We start from the raw sequence: 22963 nt of genomic DNA, 5'->3' as shown, positions 1-22963 counted from the left end.
GGCTTTCTTACCTTGTCAAGACAATTCACAGTCCCATGCCACTACCCACCTTATATGATTTATCTTTTTTTTGTTGTTGTTTAATGCCTCAGCTAGAGATTTAAATTGCCAAGTTTAAGGAGGTACCATGGCTTTGCTGAGCTGTAATAGCTGACCATATTCCACACTAGGATAATACAGCATAAATAAGGCTATAGGTGTATGCTCAAACATCAGTGAAATGACTCCAGGTAGTGAACTTCGCATACATGAGGGCTTACGCTTTATTCTGTGCTGCCTCCTTGAGCTCTGATGTCACCCAGTTGAGCTCTAACAAAACCCTTTGCTCTTCCTGGATAGATCAGAAACATAAGCCCGCTATGGCTGTAATTTGCACTTTGTGCTTTCATTGGCAGACAAACTAGCACAAACTACAAACTTATATCAGTCATTCCTAATGAGCTAGAGCAAGTTATTGCCACAGTCACAGAGAAGGTACCAAATTATGTAGCAGCCCTGTAACAAGAAAAGCAGTGGCACACCACCATACACAAAGCACAAGGAGAATAACTGAATAACTTCAGATTAAGCAAGAGTAATTAAGCAATAGCTCTCAGACCCCCCCCCCAAAAAAAAAAAAAAAAAAAAAAAAAGGATTTACTTGAGCTCTGGGAATCCCTGAAATGGGCTTAGTCAATGCCCAGGTCTCAAACAAGTAGATTTTACTGTAGGGACATGTTTTGGAACAGGCATTGTTCCATTTACCTTTGTCACCATCTTGTTCATTTGATATTTTCTTCAAATCAATGAAGTGGGTGGCTAAGGCCACGTCATTCATGCTGCCTTCATCCCAGACCTGGATTTTGACTCTTCGGCAGAGTGGAGGGAACATTTCCTTGAAGATAATCTGTTCGTGCCATACAGGATCTGCACAGTTCTTTTGCACTGTTGTCCGACCCTGAAATGAAAGTCCAGGATATTTAACCCTAGAGGGATCAGACTCTGGAGAACAGCAGTGAGTATAGCAAAAATTGCACTCAGTAACATCTTTCCAGTCAATTTTTAAGCACAAATATCCTATCTTGAAAGTACATCTGTTTCTCTGTTAGATTGTTTATTTTCCCCTCTGTATCTAATAAAAGACCACATTATGGCTTAAGAATTCTCACCTGCATATAGCGGAGCTCGGAATAAAATATAATTCTTCAGGGCCCTTATGCACAAAACATGTCTAGGAAGCCAGACTTTGGTGTTTCTGCTACAAACTGCACATCTTTAAATGGCTTTTGAAATACCTTGGTAGTAGTAATGCAGTGCAATTTGTCTCGTAAGATGAAATTCATTATAGCTGCCAGGCTGTAGGTACCAATGGAATTACCTTAATCGAGGCAATTTATCTAGTATAAAATATGATTACTGTGGCTCGTGTTCTGGGTACACGCCTGTGTGCTAGGGAGATAGGCTGGAGCTCCTCCTAGCCTGGCGGAGAGGGCAGGACCATAAAACAATCAGTGCAGCCGCGGGCCGTCTGCTTTCACATTTGGTGAAGAGAAATGAGTAAAAAAACCTGCCAACAATATCTCTAAACCCATATTTTACATGCCAGTCTGCAAACTCACATCAGTCACCCATTCTTGTGTCTTCTTCATATCTCTATTAAGCCTGAAGAAGCTGCATACATTTAACGAATCATTTTAACCCATACTAGCTTCAGATGTAACACTTTGCAATTTGGGTTCACAATAAATGATGAAATCAGCACCACAGGCATCATTCTCATGCCCAAAACATCTGTAAAAGATGAACTAGAGTTCACCCCAGGGCTTCCATGCACACAGAAAGCATTGCTGGTTTAAAACCTTTTCTAGTTAGATTCTTTCCTTGTGAGGTCCATAATGAAGACAAGCTCCCTGACACAGTGCTTCCTGGACTTAACAGGGGAACTAAATCCCTGGGTCCTTTTCCACCATCAAGTCAGAAGGCAGCTCTCTGTAGAACCATGTTAAATTTTGCAGGAGCTGCAGGAGTAATGAATCCAGGCATCGCTGAGAGTCTACTTGAATGCTTCTTCTCTTGCTACCCCCAGAAAACCTGCAAGGTTTTCTGCTGAATTACAGCAGAATAGTTCCCTAGTGAATACACATCCCTAAAATCCAGATTGAACCTATTTTAGTGATTTCAGTCCTGTTTTATTCACTTTAATGAGACCAGAATATAGGACTGATGTAATACTACACTGGGTGATTCACTGTCTTGTAACTGGACGTTTTAGTAACTTCTGCAGAATTCACTTTCCCATCCTGCTGCCTGACTCTAACCTATAGCTGTGAGGCTGATACCAGTTCTTCCACTGGCATTAAGTATTTCCTTCACTTTGTTCCTGCATAATTTAAGAACTGAAAATTTTCCTTCTGATGAAAGAAATATGTCTTCCCTGTTTTACATAACAATAAGTTATGTAAAACATCATCTCTATTGCCTGCCTATAACATAGCTAGCAGGAAAGAAGGCCTACATTTGTGATCAAGAGGATCCCAATTACCATTTGACCTGCAAACATGACCACCACATAGGGATCCACAAGGTCCTTACTGTCGCCTATGAATGCTTTGGTGACATTGGCCATGATGCTAGAGTTCATCTTCGGAAGCCCTTCTGCTTTGTAAATTCTCACATAAAATCTGGCCCATGGTCTTTCAGATGGAAATCCTTTGGGGATCAAGAGGTTCCTGAAAGTAGAAAGAAGCCAAATCCTTAAAACAGAAGGCTCAGACAACGAAGTGATGTTTTTCTCCAAAATCGTCACCTCAAGTTAGCTTGTGTTCTGAGGGGATATGAATTTGTTTCTGCTTCTAAACTAAAATGTTTTCTGGTTACCATGAGAAAGTGGTACCACATTATTCAGGAGCCATGTCTATGTGATAGACAACTAACTACGAAAGCACAGAAAATGCAGTTTGGAGGTGACCTCTGGATGTCATCTGGCCCAACCCCCTGCTCAAAGCAAGTTCAGTCCAGCTCTGCCGTCTTCATTTGACAGTTGAAGACACCAGTAAGATGCTCCTTAACCTGTTTTTCTTAAGGCTCAAGTAACCAACCCACTCCCCCTCTTGTAGGCCATGGGTTCCAGCCCCCTGTCATCTTGGTGGCCCTCCTTGGACTTGGGTCTGTACGGTAGTACTGACCAGAAACATTGCTCTTGTAAAATGTGAAGTATGCTGGCAGCTCATTGAATTTCTGTATTTTACATGGAGAATGCACTTGAGTTTACCTAAGTATATAGAAAATATTTATGTGCACACATCTGATGGATGAGAAAGAATAGCATCTCCTCATGCTTTTTCTTCTTACCTCACTGCTTCTCAGAAATATTTCAGCTGGTTTCAGATCAATGAACCTTCTATCATGGATAATCTGGCACTTAGCCACAGGGCATGGTCAACTCTATCAGCTACAGGGAAGTGACCCTAACCTGCCTTTCAATTTAGATGAGAGGATTATAAAAAAACTCTCTTTGAGCACATCAGAACAGCCAGGTATATGGCGACTTCTGCTATTAACCCTGTGTTAGCAAGGCCAGGACTGAAAATAGAGCAGAGGACTTTTGAGGTAGTTAGTAAAGAAGAATGCAGTAAAAAACAAACAAACAAACAAACAAACAAAAATCTATAGCAATACTTTTCAATCTGCTCCTCAGTATCAGCTGTTTTCTGTGTGGCTTGTATCGTGTCGCCTTTGCCAGTCACACTGATGTCACACTTCAGGTATCCCTTGGCTCCCGTCCTAATGTCAGCAGGGTCTGTGAGAAGCGCCCACTTGTCACAAAAATGATGACCTGTAAAATGGACAAACTTAAACACACAGCTAGAGGTGGGTGCAAAACATGCAAACGTTCATGTGAATTCACCCACAACAGCCCTTGCTGCAGCCCTGCTTGATCAACCCTCCTCATGCAAGGTCCTAAAACTTTACATTAAGTTGTTGACCATCATGTTGGGTCAAAAAAAAAGAGTGTGAGAGAGAGAAAAGAGTGTGCTAGGATGCTCTGGGATCCCAGGGCTATGATCAATCCACAGACACAGCTATCCCATAAAGCTTTGAGTAAGAAATACAGGGTAAAATTCAGACAGTAAGGCAGTCTGACTAGTGACATAGACTGCTCACTTCAGCCAGGCTATTTTTCTTCATTCATTAACTCAGGAGCCCTGAAGTGAGGGTGGCCTGAATGATTCTGCTGTTTTGTCTTTAGATGCCATAGCTGGGTGACATCTATAGCAAGTGGCCTAAATACAGCCACTCCTAGAGACAAGATCTGATTCTTGAGTAACTGTGGAGGAAAGGAAAATACGCATTCTGTGGATGGTTGTAAAAACAGACCAAAAAAAATAAAAAAAAAAAAAAAAAAAGGAAAAAAGGATAAATAATTTTCTCTTAGCTTCAAATTTCAGAAAGCACTAGAAATCTCTGAAGATGGAAAGTCAGGTGGAGCCATGGCCATCTTTTCATCACTTCCTTCTCTCCCCTTTCTGCTCAGACTCTGTTCTCACCTTCAGCTCTCCTCACAATTTCTTCTATGCTCCCTTCTCTCTCCCTACCTCCACCCATTCTACCCCAACACATGTGGTGGACCTTCAGCTGCTCTGCAACAAGCCATTGGATTCAGGTTTTGTAAGCATTCAGCTGCCCACTCTGACTGAAAAGAAAAGCTGGCTCTGATAAGTGCATCCACCAATGAGCAGATTGTTAAGATATTTTCAAGGTTGAACTTTTTTTCCTGAAGCTTCAGCTGGTTCACTGGTACCCAAATAGGAAAACGAGTTTTCCAAAAAAGAAAAAAAAAGGGGCTAAATTTATCCCTTGGCATATAACTCAAACACCTAGGTGGAAAAGCAATGCACCTCCCTCTTCCCTCTTCTTACCTTATTTAACATACAAAAAGACAGAAAATGTACCACTTACCTGGCTGACTATACACTGTCCCAAGATCTACTTTAAAGGAGCCTATCAGCACACTCCCAATCAGTTTATGGTGCATAACCTGTTAGAAAAAAGACAGATTAAAGAATGTCATTATCTCTCTTCTCAGCATAAGAAAGAGCAATCCAAAGATCACATTTGGTTCAGAGGTAATAAGCGGTGAGGTTCAGCACCACCTGAAGATGCTGCACATAGCTGCAGACACAGTCAGAGAGCATTTGAAATCTCTTCTCCCCCTGTGCCTTGTGCCAATTTAGAAACCAATGCAGTCACATCCAGGTGGAATCACCGAGGTTCATCCCAGCTCCCAGGATTAAATAGGTCGGGAATCAGATGGATGCATCTTCACAGCAGATGCATTTATATTACTTATCCTGTCAGTTTAAAATAAATCATAATAAATATAAACACATGGGGCACAGCTGGTTCCGCATTAGGCTGCAGAAATTGTATCACTTTCTGTGAAAGAGCTGAATTGCCGCATGAACTGAGTACACCCACAGGAGAAAGAATTAAAGTCTTTCTTTGCAACATTTCAATGTGAACAAAACCAAGAGACTCAATTCTGCTTCACCCCCCACAATATTAATGAAGTCGGAGAAGTGATATAGATGTAAATGAGATGGCAGGCAGGCCCCAGTGAGTCTGTCTCCTTATCCTTCCTGCCAAGTAATGAACTTAATTTAATTCAATTTAATTCAAATTTAATTAATAATATTCCTTTGTCAGATGATTTCTGAATCTATGTGCTTGTGTGTCTGGTTTTCAAATATGTGTCTGTGCTCTGTCTTTTAGACAAGGCAGATGCTAGCAACATATTCCAAAGGAAGATTGGCTCTGGAACTGCATTTGTGAAACAATATGACTCTCACCTTGACTCTGAACAGTTTAAGAGGTTGAATGAAACCCATTCCTTGCTTGGGGAAACATTTCTGAAGGCAGCCTGATTTATCTGGGAAACCTTGGCCGAACTGCAAAGAGAAACTAAACCCCTGGGTCCACAGAAGCTAAATCTAAAGGCTGGGGCTAAATATCCACACATCTGAGAGCATTTTAGGGACATAGAAGACTTTTTAGGGATGTAGAAGACTTCATACCCTGGCTTTGGACCCGTAAATCCTTGACAGAGAGAGATACAGGTCTTTTGAAATTTTTCATTTGATATTTCATGTGACTTCATTTTGTGGATTATTCTCCACTGTGCCTCTATGATTTAGGGATCGTACTCACTTGTCCTTGGTAAAAACTCACTTCAAACATGGAAGGTGTTGAAGTAGAGTGGACAAATAAGCGCTTTTAATTCAACCCTGTGTTTAAAGTTTAAAAATTAAGGAACCTTTTTGTGGGAGAGGAGCCAGAGTGAAGCTATGGCCTCGTGCACTGGCGCTGCTTTCTCTCAGTCCCTGCTGACACCAGGTCCCATCATAGCACTGGAGCCTTACTCTCATGAAGCTGGACTAGGGCACGCATGTGGGAAGAAGCCATGAAAGCTGAAGGGTTTCAAAATTACACTTTTGTAGGAACTACATGAAAACAGGAGCTTGTCCAAATTGACTGTTTCCATCACAGGATGGGTGGAAGGGGGAAGTTGGCTGTAGGCTTTCTGTGGCCAAAAAAAAAAAAAAAAAAAAAAGTGCTTTTATGATGCAGAAATGAGGACACGAGGTCAATTCATATGATCTTGTCTCAATGCTCTTTTATTTTCTCTCCAGGGCATGACAAGATGTTCAGACAGGGTTGGATGTGTAACCCTCAGTACTCTATGCTTTAGGAGATTGCTGTGTGAACTGTGATGTCCTTGGGTAAACGCCTCCTATTCCTACTGAAACAATGAGGGTTTCCACTCCTTGTAGTGCACGTGGCACTTTTAACTGCTGAGGAAATACCTCACTGCTTCTATTAAGTGCTCTGCATCTTTCCTGGTACTTTTTCAAGCATATTTTTTCTAATGCAGCAAATAAGGTGATCATGAAGTTTCTAATGAATGCCTCCGTCTTCTCTAAGAGGGAGTATTGTACCTAATCTACGTTGTACCTCATAAAGGGTTTGTGGCTTCCCAAACTTGATTGACTCTACAGATGACTGAATGTTTTTCTTTGGATTTTCTGAGTGTGAACAAGAATGAACAGCGTTCACATAGGAAGCATTTCACTACTGAAGATATAGGCTTAGCATGGAAGGGGCATCTAAGTTTTACTATGGCATTACTACAAGGTTGCTGGAATGCACTGGGAGATATTAACTAAGAAAAATATCTATTCCTTAGCAGGTGCTAAGAAACAGCTAATCTCATTTTTTCCTCAAGTGTAGAGTTTTAATGCAGCTAGAATAACTGCTGAACTGATGAGCAATAGCACTAATCTTTTTTGATTTCCTTGAGCTTCCAGATGCAGATGAGTTCATTTTCACAGATTAAACGAATTCAGTGCATGAATGATTGCTAATAATGGAGGCTGCCAATCTTTGCTTTTCCTCAGGTGAGTTTCACGCTAAGCAAGTGCTGTGAAGTTTTCTGTGCCCCAGGGTTTCCTCCTCTCCCAAAATGTGTTTCCTCTCTTACTTATTTCTATTCCTCTGATACACTGCCTTCTCCAAAACTGTATTGCAAGGTAGTGATTTTCTGTTTCCAGTAGCATACATGAGCATTGCACTAGGTTAGTATTTCCTTTTAAAATGTCATTTTTATCTAAAAGGCATTCTTTAATTTCTTGGTCTTGCACCTTCAGCAGGTGTAAATCAAAATGTTCTTAGAGGCTGATGAAACTATGCAGATTGATACCAGTAAATGCTGACACATTCTCCCACACACCCCAACACCCTCAGAAAGCTGGCAATGTCCCCTCCTCCATGAGATATATGAAAGCATTATCTAAAGAATGATAGATCCAAAAGACTGGTCATACCTTGGAGAAAAATAAGCATACATCCCCAAGCAGCAATAGTTCAAAAAGTTGACCTGTCAGTACTATCCTGATACTAACCATGTCGTATGGGGGCCATACATTGTGATGTTAAGTCATAACAGTGAGACAGTTTCTATTCCCATGCAGAAAATGAGCCAGTGTCAGCCTGTAGTAAACTCTGTGCTCATGGATACATGAAGGTCAGGTGTGCAGATACCCTGCATAGCTGTAAGTTTCATGTATTTGAGCTGTGGACAGCCCAAGAGCTGCTGCTGAAGATAAGGTACCTGAATATTTTAGTTAGAAACAGCTATAGCTGAGGAACTGAGATAAGCCAGAAGTTTCAACTTAGTCACTTGATACAAGGTGCAGCTTAAAAAAATAAAAAGACAAAGACAATGCTGACAGCTATTAACTAAGGTGAAGTTTCTCCTTCTACCTCACAGACTGACAAGACAGCAACACGTGTCCCTGAAAATGCACACCTAATCTTCCCTTACATCTAGCCTTACATTCCTTCAAATCACTGCAAACTGCCTTTCTTCCTTTTCCTCTCCCTCTCCTTCCTCCTTCCTACTCTTCATGCTGGCTTCATAGCACTCTTGGTACCTAAAATTATTTCTCCTTTTAATTGCACTAACAAGAAACATTTAGAGCCAAAATGACATAAAAAACAATGACATTTACTTACTGTACTGGGCTTTCTTAGGTACTTACAGAGATGTTGATTATTTTGTCGAACAGAAACACCTGTGGTCCAACGAAATCAAACACAAAGTACTGTGGGGAAAAAAAAAGGACAGCAGATCAGAATCATCCTTGTGCTGGTAGCAGCACTGTCAGCAATGTGTCCTGGTGGGACACTGAGGGTGTGGGGAGGTGGTGGTGGGCACAGCAAAGCCCTTCTGCTCCCTGGATCATGACTTCTGTAGATCAGACCCATTTGCTACTGTTGGCCCTCGCTCCTTGCATGGCTGCATAGAACTGCCCGTGGCACTCACTCTGCATCAGAGGTTATTGTCAGAAGGGACAAGAGGAATGAGGAAACCCAAAGCAGTTTTTGTTGTGGGAGTTGTTTTCATGTGATTTGTTACCAGCTGGGAAAAACACATTTCCCAGCTGGAAGGGTTAAAGCAGGGAAATGGTAGGCAATGGAGATTGGTGGTAGTTTCGACAAAGCTCCCAGATGGATCATTTGGAAAAATAGTGAGGCAGCAGTAGTGGGATGAGGCAGGATGTGATGGGAGGACCAGGGTGGACAGACATTGAGATGAGAAAGGGCAAAGAGAGCTAAACTCAAGAGATCTTGAAACTCAGACAGCTCCTGGACAGACATCCCTGCTCAGACAGGCAGATGCTACCAACTTTGTACATTCCTGTACAGGCTACCAAACCAGTGAAAGACACCCAGAGACACTGAAGAAAGTGCCTTCCCCAGGAGAAAGCACCGACCTCATTGTAGAAGGGGGCATTCGTGCCTTCCTTCACTGTTGTTTGCTTCTTTTCATCACCAATCTCGATGATCACCACCGGGTCGATGTTCTCACCCACCAGCTGCCTGGCCTCAATGATGGTGATGGCAATCTGCGGGGTGCAAGGACACCATGTACCCTCCCAGGCTCACATCCAGCCCAGCCCAGGATTTCACAGGCACATAAGGGCTGTCACCCCCTGCTCACCTGGTAGTTCTGGGATTTCATCTCGTCTTCATGAATTCTGGGCACCAGCTTTGCCCTGTGTCAATCACAAAATAGTTCATTAGGCATCCCTAGGAGCTTAGAGCACACTCAAGGACAGTTACTCAGCTTTGTAACAGGCAATTTGGTAAGCGCCACAGTTTGTACCTGAGCAATCCCACCTCCCATGCAGAACAGTGCCCGGTTAGTCTTTTACCTTTTCCTATTGCTTCTCATGAAACATGAAGAGGTTCACATGGTAGAATTCAGTGTAATCATTCCTTGGCTACTATAGAATTTCATACCTGGATATGTATGGCCTGTCTCTGTCTGTTATGTGTCTGCTAATAGGGAAATGCTTTGCATCCGCACAGCGCAGAGCAGCTACCTGCCATGCATGGGAATGATTTCACCCATTGATCCTGTCAACCCTGAGTCCGTTCCTCCCCCATATGAAAAACTACTACACAAACGCTTGGTTATGGATGTTGCTGTCCCTTTCGGCTCATTTTCATTAGCAGCAGAGTTCAGACCCTCTCGGCATCAATTTCAATCTCTCCCTACACTGGATAGCACCTGGTGACAATCTGTCTTGAGCTGATAATATTTTGCCGAGAAGTACATCCCACTCTGTCATGTGGAAGGAGTGAAGGGATCACTGCTGTCACCAAATGGATTTTCTGTCAGCAGGTGTACTGCTGTATGGCAATGCCATTCCCGAGCAGGATGGTAAAAGTATTCTGGGGGATGTTAGATAAGATATGCCAAGGACAACCTTTTCCTCTTTGGGCTTAAGGATGCAAAAACACTGGACAATGCATTGCTGTTCATCAGGTCTTCCTCTTCCTCTTCTTGTCTTCCAAGAGTATCATGGTAAAGAATCTCACTTCCATCATGAACACCTGGTGAGCAAAACAAAACAATCTTTATGCCTCTGATATTTGCGAGCAAAAGATGACTTGGAGCAGTTAGCAGCAATGAATTCATCAGCATGAGCTGAATATTTTGTTTATTTGGGTATCACAATTAGAGATCACAATTAGGACTTGTATGGACCAGCACAGATGAGCAGCTGCTCTCCTTCTGTGCAAAACCATATACTGCATGTAAATGCCCCTCTCTTCACCCCATGTTCGTTCGCAACAGGCACATATGCACCAGTGGCATCTGATTGCCTCATCTTTCATCTGCTAGAAAGATGGCAGGACAGATTGTTAGTTTTTTGCATGTATTTTCAGCAGTGAGCCTGCCATTCCTGTTTTGTTGTAATAGTGTGGCACCCTCCAGTTCCTTCCAAGTGACTGAAGTGGAGCCTAAATTTGAAATAATTTCTCACTTTTCCCCATTGCAGGGATGATGAACTGGAGATCAAGAACAGAAAAAAAAGAGTTGAAGAACACAATTCATGGGATCTCTTGTAGACAGCTATGCTCACATGAGACAAATTGCTTCCAGCAGTGCCTATTTTAGTTCCTCACCAAAGAGAGTCTCAGACAGTAGCTCAGAGGTACACATCTACGTTTGGACGGAGAAGCCCTTCCTTCTCTGCTTTGTCCTCCTAGTCCAAAGAAAGCCCTGCCAGCATCTCTGCCCCTTGTTGAGTACATTTATGTTCAATGCCTGCCTTAGGAAGGGACTTGTGTGGTTGGGGTGAAAGTTTAGAAATTGGTTGCCTGTAATTAATTCTGATACATACATCTAGGCACAAAATGTTCATTAACTCTGGACTTGAGCTATTTCTGGTCTAGAAGCAGCCAAGCGGCACCCATAAAAGTATAGATGAGGTGCTCAGCAACACCCAGTGGCTTACATGACTTTATGGAGACAGCTCTACATCAAACAAAAGGAAATACATTCAAATGCAATTTCTCCAAGTGCTCTATGGCACTATGTTCCAACTACAAAACTGGACAAAGGATTTTAATAGTGCTTTCCTGACTCTTTGCAATGGTATGGTTCCTTGAGGAGTACTTAGAAACTGCTGATGGTAGCAAAGGACCATCCACCATCCAGTAAATCTTACTTGGATTTCTAATTTTAGCACTCATCAGGTTTGAATGCAGATTTGGCAGCTGACTTCCACAAGCCCCTCCTCCAAGCAAGCCACCAGCCAGGTAAAGACAGATGGGACTTTTGCTATTGCTGCAAAGCAGCCAGGCATGAGCCAGCTCCAGCCTGGGTGCCCTACTGCCCTGTTAAGGCAGCTGCCATAACTCTTAATGAAGGTTCCTCCACTATAAATCTTGTATAACATACATGCTCTCTGTCTGCCCCTTTGGTTCTCACCTGATGTCCCCAGAACACAGGGAGGGGGAATTGTCTCTGTGTAGATACAGCTTGATTTGCATCCCTTGAGGGAAAGGCATCTGTTAAGTTTTGCACCTGTATCACTAAGCTCCCATGACAACCCCCATATCCTATTTACTCTAGAGCATGTTGTTTGATTATGGGCTTGTAGTACTCTGTACTGTTTGCTGTGTAAGCTAAAACAGATAAAACTTCCCTCTCCTCAACTTGGAACAGCCATGTGCCAGTGTGACGTCCTGCCTGGACCACCCTTTACAAGGTTTTTACATGTTGTTTCTGTTATGATGTAAACTCTTCGCAATGCTTCCTTTGTTTTACAGATCCATTCTCCTGACATTTTAATATCTGAATCAATATCCTTTTTTTACTCGATAACCATGTGTATGCTGCACATAACCGATCAGCAGGAGTTATTCCCTAATGTGGATCCATCAAATGGTTCAAAGACGGACCACGCTCCCTCACCGCACACTTCCTTGATAAGTCTCCTAAACCCAAATCCCCAGTCAACTGAGAGAGAGCAGGTAATTTCTGTATCTTTACGAGTTCAGACCCCTCAGCAAGAAGGCACTGATGAAATGTGTGAAGATCACAGAATCACAGAATATCTGAATTGGAAGGGACTCACAAGGATCATTGAGTCCAACTCCTGGGTCCCCAAAGGACGACCCAATAAATAAATAAATAGATAGTTAGATAGATAGATAGATAGATAGATAGATAGATAGATAGATAGATAGATAGATAGATAGATAAAGCAGACCCTGTGTCTGAGAGCACTGTCAAACACTTATTGAACTCCAGCAGGCTCAGTGCCGTGACCACTGCCCTGGGGAGCCTGTCCCAGTGCCCGACCACCTCTGGGTGCAGAACCTTTCCCTAACCCCCAGCCTGACCCTCCCCTGTCCCAGCTCCATGCCGTTCCCTCGGGTCCTGTCCCTGTCCCCAGAGAGCAGAGCTCAGCACCTGCCCCTCCGCTCCCCTCATGAGGGAGCTGCAGGCCGCCATGAGGCCTCCCCTCAGCCTGCTCTGCTCCGGGCTGAGCAAACCAAGGGATGTCAGCTGCTCCTTTTAAGTCTTTCCCTCTAGGCCTTTCACCATCCTTGTATCCCCACTTTGGACTTTGTCTAACAGCTTTATGACTTTCTTATACTGTGGTGCCCAGAACTTCACACAGTACTTGAGGCGAGGCCGCACAGTGCAGAGCAGCATAAGATGCACCGTGGACCCCAATGCATGCAAAGACTCAAAGACAGTATTTGAAAACTCAGTTACAGAGAACTGAATGCTTACATGGGAAACAGAAGCAAATTATAGCGTGGTATTTCTTGCAGAGCATGATATATTTATAAAGCATAAATAAAGATAAATAAGATAAACTCTAACATAACTGTAATTACTACGAAGCTCAATAGTGTTTGGTTTTCTCTTTCTCTAAAAGCCAAGATCCCTTGCTGTAAGGACCAGAGGAAAATCTTTTTGTTTAAGGTAGTGACCTTTAGCTAAATAGTGTTTGTGACACAAAATAAGTATTCCTGTTTCTACCCAACAGTGAGTCAAGATACACATGGCTGCTTTATTGCAGCACTGTAATTCACAGGCTGCACTAAACCCTTAGGAGTCCATGTTTTAAAGATCCAATTAAATTTCAAGCATGAGACTGCAAAAAAGCACAAAAAAGCAAACAATTTGTTGTGGCTGAAATACAAGTTTTGGTGAAGGTGAATGGGAGGTCTGTGGGGATAGGAGGAAAATGGCAGTGGTAGGCTGTGCTAGAAAATGTCTCCTTAGCTTGAGAACCAACAGCATGTTAGGGGGTAAGAAATAAAAGACTCTGCGTGTCTTACAGATGTACCTACATCTGTTAAAAATTTAAAAAAAAAACACTCTGCTATACATTTAAGAGGAGAACTGCTACTAGATAAAGCTCCCAGATTTCTTTTGCCAGTCTATCCAGCCATCATAGGCTACTCAGGTTATGTTCTGCAGTTTCTAGAACAAGCAGATCCGGAAGAATTACACAATAATATATCTACCTCTAGAGAATAAAAATAAAAATATTAATAATAAAAAGACCAACCATGCCATCTGTCTGTGGAAAGAATCAGGCTAACATTTTTGTTTACTCTATCAGATACAGCAGTCTGAACTTGCAGGATCTGAAGGTGGATTTAACAAAACACGTAGTATAAAAAGAATAATCTCACTGTTTACTTAAGAGTTATAAAGAGTTTCCTGCCCATTTTATCAATATTAAGACACAATTCAAATGAGTTCACATGAAATTAGGTATAGTATAATCCCCAACTTGCTCTCGTCAGTTGCAGTATTGATTTATGGGGCCTTACCTAGTGCGTCTTTGTTTGCAATAGTCAACCCTTTCTCGCCTTTTTTCTTCTTCTTCAGCTTCATGCCAGCAAACAGCCCCTTTCTGAAAAATTAAGGAAAAGCAATCATTGTAATAGCTTCCAGCCCTTCTCTGTGCTGGACTCTGATTTAAGGACCTGTTGAGAGAGAGATCTGATTTCCATGTGAGATCATTATATTATGATTTCCCTTCTATTGAAATAAAACAAGGGAATGCTCTGGATTATTGCTTCATCTAATTGTGTTTATTTTTTAAATTTGGCAGTGTACAGACAAACACGCCGAGAGAAGAGACAGAGATTATTTTCAAACCAAGGCAGCACAAAGAGGCAAAAAAGGCAATTCAAGTTTCCAGTTCTACTGACTTCTCGACACATAATTCTTATGCCTGTGATGAGACCAGAGATAAAAACTACTTACAGATTATAGGTTCCAGGTCAAAAGCAGTTTCCCAGTGAATTAAGATAAACATAAAAGCATTTGTTTAAACTTTATTGGTGAAGATGTGCACTGTGCTGGTGGCACATTCATCCCAACAGCTTTTGCCATTTATTTATTTAATTCTCACTCCCTTTCAGCAGCAAAGCCACAAGCAGAGCTGGACAAGAGTTTCTCCTCAAGCTGTGTTACAGGGATGGTTCAGAACAGCATCAAGCCCAGCTACCACTGCATGTGGCTTTTCTGCCCCCACTCCTTCCTATTCTGAACTAGGGAATTAATCTGGTTTAAAACTAAGCCTGCTAGAGCTCAGTGGGGTTTTAGGCAGATCATTTCTCAGATCATGCCTGGTTAAAGTCACTCTACGGCCCCAGTAAGGCTTTCGTATTTCTCGCATTCATTCTGTTTTAGCCACAGTCCCTTGCCAGGAGCCTACCATTGTCATTCAGTAGTGGCAGGTGTTCACAGGGTGAGGTCCTGCATGGCCCTGGGCTGGCTGCCATCACATATAAAACATGACAAGACACTCATCAGGGATCTACACAGTCCTGCCTCCTGAGAAACCAATGGCAAAACTCCCTGCAGCAGCTGGCAGTTCAATGCTGAGCTAAGCTAAAGCATCTCTCCCAGAGACAGCACAGAGCCAGACCGGCTATTCAGAGCTCTGTTTTGCCTTTTCCAATTTTACTCTCCCACTGGTCCTTCAGCTCTTTTGTGAGTAGAGAGAAAGAGCTGTCATGTTTTGTAGAGCTGGTTTTACAGAGGGGGGCAAAAGGAAACATCTCTGTAAGTCATACAGTATTTTGCCTTCAACAGTCTTATTTTTCCTTCCATAGCCCAGTCCAAAGAAGGCAAAAGAAGGGCCATGAGTCCCTCCTCCTTGGCTCCAGCATCATCCCACCAAACCCTTTCTTTACCCTCTGATGAGGCCCAGCAGCAGCAGTCCTGGAACAGGACATCGATGCTGTTCTGACATTTCACAAGAGCAGAACAAAGTATGAGTATAAGACTAATAAAATTATCAGTCTTCAGTTAGACATGACCTGCTGCTCCAAATTCTGCTCCTCCGTGTCCCAGAACCAAGGCAGGAGTTGATGCCCTGCAAGGAAAAGCCATGGGGGGGGAAGATGTGACTTCTCCCCGCTGTCCCTGAGGAGGGCTCAGCATAGCATCTCTTCTCAGCAACATGAAAGGAAAATACCATTTTTGCATTAAAGCTGCGCCCAGACTTCCCCTTTCAACTCAAGATTTTGAACAGGGGTTGGGAAGCAGCTGCTGTCCTGCAATTGCATCCCTGAGATATTAAAGTGAGGAAATTTAGCACAGCTGTACTTTGGGAAAGGACTGGCTGGTTTTTGTTTATCTTCATAGTTTTCTTATCTCTTCTTCCTTTAACAAAGTGTGTTTTTAAGCTGCATGATTCATCATTTGAGAGGAGACTGGGGAGTGGAAATCGAATCACTGAGCACTGGAGTGTGTAGTTTAATTTTTCCAGGTTTCTGAAGGATTGAAACAGCGGTTAATAATGATCCTTAAAGTCTGCATGTGTCATCTCTTGCTGCCAAAATAGGCTTGGCAAAACAATTACAATACCATAGGAGACATACACAGAAGTTTCTCCTTAATGATAAACTGGGCAGTACTTGGAACAGGGGTGGGCATTAATGACCTCTTGGTCTTGAATGCCTGAACTAAGACCAAAAATAAAATAAAATAAAATAAAATAAAATAAAGTAAAATAAAATAAAATAAAATAAAATAAAATAAAATAAAATAAAATAAAATAAAATAAAATAAAATAAAATAAAATAAAATAAAATAAAAAGTAAAAAAATAAAAAAAAAAAATTTGAGAGAACAGTAGTAGAGAAACTACTTTGGAAATTATTTTCATTAGATAAAACATCATGGACTTATTTTGAATTAACCAGATCACCCTGACCTACACTCAGAAATCCAAAGTCATTGCAAATGATGCATTTTGCTTTACTTCATGGTGAAAAATTCACGTTGTTGCAGATATTGCTTGATTGTTGTCAGCATAGTTCAGATTTCACATTCTGTATGCACTGCAGTGAAATAAATGGTTGTTTGCAGGCAATTTGGTCCTCTTCAATTTGAAATGTCACAAAAGCTTGTATCAGCATAGCTGAAACATTTCATTTTGAAATGTTGAAATTACATACTTTTATATTTTGAAAATAGACTTCTTTACAACTTATTTTTGAAGCTGAGACATTCACTGAAACCCACACAAATTTGTGAGCAGTGGTGGATTTCAACCCACCTAGAACTTCCCTTGTATTAGGGTACTGCTCTCTGTCATTTTCCCAATTGTTGGTAGCATTAATTCAAGAGGAGATCTCTGTGGGCAGGATTTCATACTACGGTTTTTCCAAGGAAACAAATGTACCTCACATTGCAGAGAGGGAAACAATCTGTAGTGCTTGCAACTGTTGTGCTAGTAACTCCAATGACAAAAAATACAGGTGGGAAAAGTGAAAACAAAACATTTAGGATAATGGCAATATTTTTTCAGGATTTCCGTTGGCCACAAGCATGCAGTGGTAAATAGTCAGCACGTTTTTCCCTCTTGTCATCAGAGAAGTTGTTCACCTGAACTGGTGTAGCAATAAAAATAAGTTTTCTGGCAAAGTACACAGTCCAGCCAGCCAATCAAGCATGCGTCCATTGAGCAAACCTGATAGCAATCAATGCTCAAACACCTGAAATCACCCGCAAAGTCAAGGTGCATTTACTTGTGAAGGAAAAGTTGCTGCAAAACAGAAAGGGAAGCTGATATTTCTAATTCATATTCAAAGCAAGCACATTAAGCTTTCTGGCCAGACCCAAGAGGAACACCAGCAATTCTGAGCACAATCACAGAAAATTCACAAGTTCCATCTCCCAAATAGTGCCAAAACCCGCTCAGTATTGGTGGAATACATTTAGAAAGGTTTTGTTTGTTTGTTTTTTAAATGACCCAAGCAAACCAGGAGTTAGAGGGCAACTGCAGGCAATGTCCATTAATAAAGCCCAATGTGGAAACTGGGACATCTTCTATGGTTTTTATTTTTATGTAACACCAAGACAGATTAAAGACAGTATGATTATGGAATCATAGAATCATTTAGGTTGGAAAAGACCTTCAAGATCATCAAATCCAACTGCTAGCCTCACCTACTGAGTCCCACTGCTACACCAAAAACGTTTCTATAAATACATCAACACAAAAAGGAGGACTAAGGAGAATCTCCATCCTTTACTGGATGCGGGGGGAAACTTAGTTACAAGAGATGAGGAAAAGGCGGAGGTGCTCAATGCCTTCTTTGCCTCAGTCTTTAGCGGCAATACCGGATGTTCTCTGGATACTCAGTACCCTGAGCTGGTGGAAGGGGATGGGGAGCAGGATGTGGCCCTCACTATCCATGAAGAACTGGTTGGTGACCTGCTATGGCACTTAGATGTGCACAAGTCGATGGGGCCGGATGGGATCCACCCAAGGGTACTGAGGGAACTGGCAGAGGAGCTGGCCAAGCCACTGTCCATCATTTATCAACAGTCCTGGCTATCGGGGGAGGTCCCAATCGACTGGCGGCTAGCAAACGTGACGCCCATCTACAAGAAGGGCCGGAGGGCAGACCCGGGAAACTACAGGCCTGTCAGTTTGACCTCAGTGCCAGGAAAGCTCATGGAGCAGATCCTCCTGAGAGTCATCATGCAGCACTTGCAGGGGAAGCAGGCGATCAGGCCCAGTCAGCATGGCTTTATGAAAGGCAGGTCATGCCTGACGAACCTGATCTCCTTCTATGACAGAGTGACGCGCTGGGTGGATGAGGGAAAGGCTGTGGATGTGGTCTACCTTGACTTCAGCAAGGCTTTTGACACCGTCTCCCACAGCATTCTCCTCAAGAAACTGGCTGCTCTTGGCTTGGACTGGCGCACGCTTCGTTGGGTTAGAAACTGGCTGGATAGCCGGGCCCAAAGAGTCGTGGTGAATGGAGCCAAGTCCAGTTGGAGGCCAGTCACTAGTGGCGTCCCCCAGGGCTCGGTGCTGGGGCCGGTCCTCTTTAATATCTTCATCGATGATCTGGACGAGGGCATCGAGTGCACCCTCAGTAAGTTCGCAGATGACACCAAGTTAGGTGCGTGTGTCGATCTGCTTGAGGGTAGGAAAGCTCTGCAGGAGGATCTGGATAGGCTGCACCGATGGGCTGAGGTCAACTGCATGAAGTTTAACAAGGCCAAGTGCCGGGTCCTGCACCTGGGGCGCAATAACCCCAAGCAGAGCTACAGGCTGGGAGAGGAATGGTTGGAAAGCTGCCAGGCAGAGAAGGACCTGGGAGTGATGGTGGATAGTCGGCTGGATATGAGCCAGCAGTGTGCTCAGGTGGCCAAGAAGGCCAACGGCATCCTGGCTTGTATCAGGAACGGCGTGACCAGCAGGGCTAGGGAGGTGATCGTCCCCCTGTACTCAGCTCTGGTGAGGCCGCACCTCGAGTACTGTGTTCAGTTTTGGGCCCCTCGCTACAAGAAGGACATCGAGGTGCTTGAGCGGGTGCAGAGAAGGGCGACGAAGCTGGTGAGGGGCCTGGAGAACAAGTCCTACGAGGAGCGGCTGAGGGAGCTGGGCTTGTTCAGCCTGGAGAAGAGGAGGCTCAGGGGTGACCTTATCGCTCTTTTTAGGTACCTCAAGGGAGGCTGTAGCGAGGTGGGGGTTGGCCTGTTCTCCCACGTGCCTGGTGACAGGACAAGGGGGAATGGGCTTAAGTTGAGCCAGGGGAGTTTTAGGTTAGATGTTAGGAAGAACTTCTTCACTGAAAGGGTTGTGAGGCACTGGAACAGGCTGCCCAGGGAAGTGGTGGAGTCACCATCCCTGGAAGTCTTCAAAAGACGTTTAGATGTAGAGCTTAGGGATATGGTTTAGTGGAGGGCTGTTAGCGTTAGGTTGGAGGTTGGACTCGATGACCTTGAGGTCTCTTCCAACCTAGAAAATTCTGTGACCACATCCCTTAGTCTCAAAGAGCAACAGAAAGAGCCAAGCTTGAGATAGCTCCACAGCAAGATTTGCCTTTGAAGCAAACCAGATTTCAGTCCCAGCCTGGCCCCACTGGTTACCTTGTCCAAAAGCAACTGGGGCCATGCAGAGAAACATCCTTCAAAAATATCTGAGAGGCAGCCAGCACAAGGCATTTGCAGGGCTCAGCTATGGGGAAGGAGGAGAGCACAGGGATATTTCCCAAGATGGCAGGGTAGCACTCATTACACATGGCATTTGCCAGAGAATCCCGTCTGTAAAGGTCTAAGCTGAATAAATGAAACTTTCAACAAATTGAAGGTATCAATCCCTCACAATATAGAGGCTCCATCACTTTAATATGCAAATTGTTCATCATCCAGTGATAGTGTACAAGCTCCAAAGCTTGTGCACATGGGTTGCATCCATGTTGTTTAACAAAATCATTTAGGCTCCTTAAACATATGATGATTTGCTCTTTCAGAAAGAAAATATAAAGTAAGCTCTCCTCAAATTTCCACAAAAAGTAATGCTGTTTAACTCAACTTCAAGCCATAAATCTAATCTGCTGCTGAAAACTGGAAAATTATTCCTTCTCCTGTCCCCAAGATTGTGGAAACATTCACAGGAAAATATTGCCAAGAAGGGAAAGTTCCAGGCTTCCATGCAGTTTCACCGTTATGTTGCCAGGTGTGTTGAACAGGTATGGCACTGCAAGAATCTGGCAGATCAGGAGGTATTTGGAATGCAGATTGAGGTGCAAAAAAAGTCTTTCATGTGTCTTTGACCTGTGGTGAGGCTGGTGATAGTATTCATGAACTTCAGTGGAGATTCAGTCCCCAAATACCACATGACAGATGGTTGGACCAGATGATCTTCGAGGTCTTTCCCAATCTTAATGATTCTGTGATGATTCACTAAGACAGACAAGGATTTTGTGCCTTCCTGGAGCCAACAAACTCATTTAAGAGACACTGAAACAAATTCACGTCCAAAGAGGAGGTAGAGAAAAAAGCCCCTACAGACTATGGACATGCTTACCTTAGAGGTTTCCCATTGCAATTGCTTTGATTAGAAAGAATTAGCAATCACCTACCTCAGTTTATTATGAGCATTACTTATCACAAACAGGACCAAATCTCTCAGCTCTGTCTGCATGAGAATTGTAAAAAATCTGGAGTAAGGACAACCTTTTTTCTTCTGCATGTGTACAATGACAATGTGAGTCCTAGTTTGACTGCGATCCATCGAGGTTCCCCAGAAGTAAGTAGTGGATAAGAGCGGGATACCAACCACCCAGAAACATTTGGTTATACTTGGACTGTGTTGGAATTGCCTCAGAAATCTATAAGCACAAGGCTTCAAGCACAAGGCTTCATTTCCCATTATCAGTGCCACAGGTCTCTGAATTCATTATCATCCTTCCTGAAAAAGACTTACTAACTCTACTCTCCTCTCATCAAGATTTATCCCAGCTTCCAGATTTCCAGCTTGTCAATTTTCCAAAATAGCCTTTGATGCCCTTTCTTTTTCATTTAAGCTGTCCTGTCATCACAGAGGCTTCATGATGACATCTTGCACTGCATAATGTTCTCTCAGATATCCAATAATTGCAATTTGCAGGCTAATTTAAGGGCAAGCTGACAAGAAAGCACTTCAGACCTGTCTGCATGAGAGTACAAGTGACCTTACTACGCACTGAATCTCCTTGGAGTTTTTCAACATTAAGTTTAAACTTAGTTTCTTCTCAGTCAAAAGACTTCCAGAAGTCCATGCTCTTAGAGAGTTAACATCTGGGGAGAATACCTTCTTTCTGCACGAATGGTCACACATCATGCATTCAATCTTCACTTCAGGACATGGGCAACAGACTTCGTCCCCAGCAGCAGCAGAGGCACTCATCTCACCCAAATCTGGTGTTGGCCTCCGACATCCTAGGTGCTTTTACCATCAGCAGAAACAAACGGGCACTTCTAGGGTGCAGGTTACCTAGCTCACTCTAGACACTTGCTATAGGATTGAAGAAATCACTTGTTTCCTCCATTACTTACAGCCAGGAGAACAACCAGCCTGAGCTATCTAAATGCAATGGTGCATAGCTTGAGGAGGAACCTTCTGCCCCTTCCCAAAGGCCTCCCTCTCTGTTCAGCTTTCTATCTGCTGTCCAGTTAAAACCCAGTCCTGGACTTAAACTGCATCAGACAGAGATGCTTGTCAAGACCAATATACACAGCCATGAGCCTTGGGATGGCTTTCTGTCATGCTGACACGTGAACTGTGCTCTTGGTGGGCACAGAGGAACAGAACCAGGGAGGTGGAAATGGAGGATCCTTGGAGACACAGAGGGCAGGCACAGAAACAAACCCAGTTTTACCTGTTACATCCCCAGAGACCATCCAGAAGTCCCCGCAGGGACAGGGTGAATGAGCTGCCAGCACACTATTGGCAGCAGAAAATCCTGAGTGGGGCAGCTGCCTTGCTTCCTCCCCAGAGCCCCTTCCTCCCTGGAAGCAGCAGCCTCAGCACATTTTTATGGCATCATCAAAATTATTTAGTTCAGAAATGATCAAAGGTTCTTGCAGCTCAGATCTGAGCCAGCTCCTGTGCCTAAGGACTGCAGAGCTGAGTAACTGCCTGGACTGGGAAAGTGTTAGAAACTGAAGAAAGGGGAAAAAAACACCTTTAGCCTTCTCACATATGAATATAAAGCTTCTTAGGCAGGTCTGCGTCTTTGCATTTTGTTATTTGCATGTTGCATATTGTTAGGAAGTTTCCTTTTTTATTTCCTTTTTTTTTTTTTTTTTTTTTTTTTTTCCTGCAGGTCCTTAAAATTCTGTCTCTTTCAACAAAACTTAGTTTTCCAAAGAATTTTGCAGTAGATCAAACAGTATTGCATTAGGGGAATATTCATCTCCACACAAGTAGTTTCTGTTTTCCTCAAATAATTGTCTGGGTCATATATTTTCATTTCCCTTTATAAATGCCAAAATATATGAAAGACTCTCGGCCCATTTTATCACTTCCACAATATGTACTAGTCAAGGAAATTGATAGGAAAAGTAAATTATCTCATCATTTAAACCATTCATTTCAAAGAATAAAACATAATTACAATACAAAGATGGGGCTTCAGAATAAGAATGCTAATCAATCTAAAACTATAATGCAAGCATAATTGGTTAAATCAACAACGACTTTTATTAAGCTAGTATCTAATTTCTGATAATAAATGAAGTTTCTGGGAAGAAATTAATCGCACTGCATTTAATTGTCACACAGGAATGAATAAAATAACGTTTA

At 42.9% G+C, this 22963-nt stretch overlaps 1 protein-coding gene across 3 annotated transcripts in view; it reads right to left on the bottom strand.

The window, feature by feature from the left end:
- FER1L6 (fer-1 like family member 6) overlaps positions 1–22963 on the bottom strand; it is a 93394-nt gene that overhangs the window by 48798 nt on the left and 21633 nt on the right. For all 3 annotated transcript variants that reach the window (XM_084507744.1, XM_084507743.1, XM_084507742.1), the window contains exons 2-10: positions 14191–14273; positions 10311–10437; positions 9539–9593; positions 9312–9443; positions 8577–8639; positions 4939–5017; positions 3658–3814; positions 2522–2708; positions 745–937 (exon numbers count right to left, since the gene is read on the bottom strand). In XM_084507744.1, the coding sequence (XP_084363870.1) occupies positions 745–937; positions 2522–2708; positions 3658–3814; positions 4939–5017; positions 8577–8639; positions 9312–9443; positions 9539–9593; positions 10311–10437; positions 14191–14254 (1057 nt within the window). In that variant the 5' untranslated portion in view covers positions 14255–14273. The remainder of the gene's footprint in view (positions 1–744; positions 938–2521; positions 2709–3657; positions 3815–4938; positions 5018–8576; positions 8640–9311; positions 9444–9538; positions 9594–10310; positions 10438–14190; positions 14274–22963) is intronic.

Source organism: Aythya ferina (assembly GCF_964211825.1).
Source record: "Aythya ferina genome assembly, chromosome: 2".
Lineage (NCBI taxonomy): Eukaryota > Metazoa > Chordata > Aves > Anseriformes > Anatidae > Aythya > Aythya ferina.
The sequence above is the reverse complement of the archived record's forward strand: the minus strand, read 5'-3'. Positions and strand labels throughout refer to the sequence as shown.